General features: G+C 39.1%; 1 protein-coding gene across 1 annotated transcript in view; it reads right to left on the bottom strand.

Moving 5' to 3' along the window:
* Positions 1–31: 31 nt before the first annotated feature.
* The window catches only part of LOC106519652 (GRB2-related adapter protein), a 6390-nt gene continuing 2908 nt past the window's right edge, over positions 32–3513 (bottom strand). The window contains exons 4-5 of the mRNA XM_014011412.1: positions 2372–2639; positions 32–2281 (exon numbers count right to left, since the gene is read on the bottom strand). Of these exons, the coding sequence (XP_013866866.1) occupies positions 2102–2281; positions 2372–2639 (448 nt within the window). The 3' untranslated portion in view covers positions 32–2101. The remainder of the gene's footprint in view (positions 2282–2371; positions 2640–3513) is intronic.

Here is a 3513-nt window from a genome sequence, read left to right as displayed (position 1 = left end):
TATATATATATTACAAGGTAGATAACAGCTTCACACAAGACAAACTCAGTTTTAATGTCTCGTTATGTCAACAATTCTTGAAGGAATGTGAAATACAGCTTGTTTGTTGCACAAATAACAGTCTAATAAAAATATCCCCTTTCTCCAGTGTTCTTTCTTATTTTTGAAGGATATCTGCAAAAATAAAGTGTTAAAATATTTCTAAACCATAATGGGAGACATGTTTTAATCTGAATCTATGCACATTTATTTTACTGGTATTAAAGATTTTATGGACATAAAATATAATAAAACAAAGTAAAACACGTAAATTCTGCCACTTCAAGAAAAAAGGCTAAAAAAAGGTCCCTTTAAAAGCCGATTGTTTATTTGAGAGTTCATTTTTGTTTCACTGATTAAATTAGTTACCAAACATAGAAACCAAAGGGATGTTTATGAGTTGCTTTTTGTGCAGCAGCGACATAAAACCAACAATTCAGACTGAAAAAAGCAAYTAAACCTCTAATTTATGTTGTTCTGTAAAGTTTCCATTTAAAACCTCAGAAAGTTGTAAAAACTGACAGCAAAGTATTCCAACCAAGTTCATCAGACATACCTGACATGTTTCTTACTTCTGTCTTCATCAGGGGTGTCACAGCGGATGTTTTTTGGAGGCGGTGTCTGTCCATCAAAATATAATGACGAGCCGGCACCGCCTCCTGCTGGCTTCACTGCTGCAGGATGTCACCCCAGGTATATGAGATTTTGTAGGCCCCCTCATCCTGGTTCATACCTATTAACGGTAACAGGAACACTGTGACGCACAGTCCTGCCCCCTGGCCACATAGTAAGACGCTGAAACATGTCAGGTATGTGTGAAGAGACATAAAATAACTCAGTGTCTGGTAACAAAACAAAGATTTTAGGACTGACAGCAAAGGTTTGCAAAGCTTCATTCTATCAAACTATAAGTTTGAGCATTTGTTTAAATTTTACTTTTGAGTGAAGTCCTCCAATTTACAGGACTTTTGTGTGGTCAGTATCTTACCTGCAGTAGACAGAAATCTCAGTTCAGAGAATTAATGAGAAAGTCATTAGTGTTGAGGTTAAACAGAAGATGAAACATTTAGAAGCAAGTTTCCACTTTCTAGAACCTTCAAATCTAATAAATACTTGTTTAACGGAATACTTTGTTTTAGATTTAGACACAAGTTATCTTAAATGCCAGAAACTCACTTTTTAAATGTGTCTGAAAAAGTGTAAGTTTGAAGTTCTTGATTATTCAAACTGACATTAGTCTGACTTCTGTCTTATGCAGGTAAGATACTGACTCCTATAACTACATGGTACAATCCACACAAAAMCAAGACCATTCATTTAACACAGAGTGCTGATCAGGAAAATGAGATTTTGAAATTGTGATATATTTTGTGTATTGAATATAATATTTATGTACTGTCAATGATGTCATGTTAAAATATATGACATCATTTTATTGTCCAGTAAGAAGAACACAGGCAGAACCATAAACAGAATCAAACTTAGCTGTTAGCATTGTCACAAGACCTCCTAATGAACCCCTCGATGTAAGAAGCTGATGACGCACTATTAAAGGGACAGTTCAGACATTTTAAAATGAGGTTCTGTGCAGAGGTTGTAAGCTATGAATATCTTACCTGTTGTGGTTAGTTCTTTAAACAATCTCAATTTGGAGAAACAATGTTTCATTCTGACTGGATTATTGAGCAATCAGCTAGTCAAAACAATGGTAATTGTTGCCATCTTAAAACAACTCTAATTTTGCAACAGTGTTACATAAAAAACCTGTATTGCAGAATGTCCAACAAAGTAAAATTTTATCAAATATTTTCTGCATGTACCGCTATAAGATATCTAAGTGTTAGTGTTGTTTTTAGATGGCAGTACTTTAGATCAGTAGCTAATCCACCTGGTTAGAAATAAACTGAGGTCATTCAAATTTACCCACAACAGGTAAGATATTAGCTGTTCATGATTTTCTCACTTCAAAACATCTGGACTGTCACTTGGAGTGTTTTGTGTAACAGCTGGTTTTAAGCGCGTTTGTCACGGGACAGCTTTGAAGCACGTCTCAGACGTGGAGCTAGTGATACAGCCTTCGCACGTACTCCGCAGGGAAGACGCCGACCCGGCCTCTGCAGCGCCCCCTCCAGCTCAGGGAGTCCGAACAGTCCAGGAGGTCGATGATGTCACCTCGCCGGAAGTGGAGGTGGGCGGACTGAGGAGGGGTGTAGTCACAGAGGGCGTGAGCCAGACGAGGCTTCTGTATGAAGATGAAAGATGTCAGAAACACGGGTATGTGTTTAATGGAGTTATGTACACAGAAATGTCATGTTACATTTTTTTGTCTTACCTCCAGAACTGGTTTGGGGCGAGAGGGTGGAGAACGGATGTGGGCGGAGGGGATCGACTCCTGCGAGGTGCTTTTATAAGGGTTGGGATAGGGGTTACGTCCAAGAGGGGATGAGGGAGGATCTTTGAGGCGGACCACTTTCTCCACGGCGATGCTGTGCGTTCTGTAGAAGTCCACCAAGCGGTTCAAGGAGCAGAACGACTTGTCCCAGATGCAGTACTGACCACCGCCCTCCAGGACTCTGAAGTGCTCCACCTTGTCGCCGTAGCTGCAAAATGACAGGGCCGGACAAAGAACGAGCTAGTCAAGAGAAGAACGACGTGTGTGTGTGCGCTCTGCCAAGCAACACCAGCATCTGCAGCTTCTTCATTCCTCCGTTTRGTTTTCTTTGTTGTCAGGAATTCACTCAGTCATACCACTCAGACCTGCAGTGTGGGAAATGAGACCACAAACAGCTCTGCRTGCGCACCATTGTCACATGACGAATGCGACTTCAGAGTGTTTGGCTGCATGAGCTTCATCTCCAAAAGGCACTAAGATCAGATAAACAAACTGTGATGAAATATTCTGAACTCTTAATGGGTGAATTTCTGTAACCGATCGAAACTGAATTTCAATCAGTTGTTGTTTTCTAATGTGTTTGAGTTATGTTTACCCCAAATCAATGAATAAATGAGAGAAAACTGCATTGGAAGAATGAAAATTTAAATAAAAAATACTGAAAATGTGTATTTTGATAGATAACATGGCTTTTTATGAACAGTTGTAAATGAAATTCAGATTTGGGGGCTATTTAACCCACTTTAGTCTTGTTGGGACTAGCCAGTAGCTCATCAGTACGGTCAGAATCAAACTATTTTCCCAAACTGAGGTCATTCAAAGAGCTATCTACAACAGGTAAAATGCTTACTGTAACTTTTTTCACCCCATTTCAAATCATCTGAACTATTACTTTATGACCTACAGTACAGTATATCCGACTTGTTGCTGCCACTGTTTATTTACATCAGGGCTATTCAACTGGTGGCCTGCTGACTTCCATCCAACCAGTCAATGAGCCCCCCACCACAAAAAAAAAAAAGATAGATAGATAGATAGATAGATAGATAGATAGATAGATAGATAGATAGATAGATAGATAG

The sequence above is a fragment of the Austrofundulus limnaeus genome, unplaced genomic scaffold, assembly GCF_001266775.1.
Source record: "Austrofundulus limnaeus strain Quisiro unplaced genomic scaffold, Austrofundulus_limnaeus-1.0 Scaffold80, whole genome shotgun sequence".
NCBI classification, from domain to species: domain Eukaryota; kingdom Metazoa; phylum Chordata; class Actinopteri; order Cyprinodontiformes; family Rivulidae; genus Austrofundulus; species Austrofundulus limnaeus.
The sequence above is the reverse complement of the archived record's forward strand: the minus strand, read 5'-3'. Positions and strand labels throughout refer to the sequence as shown.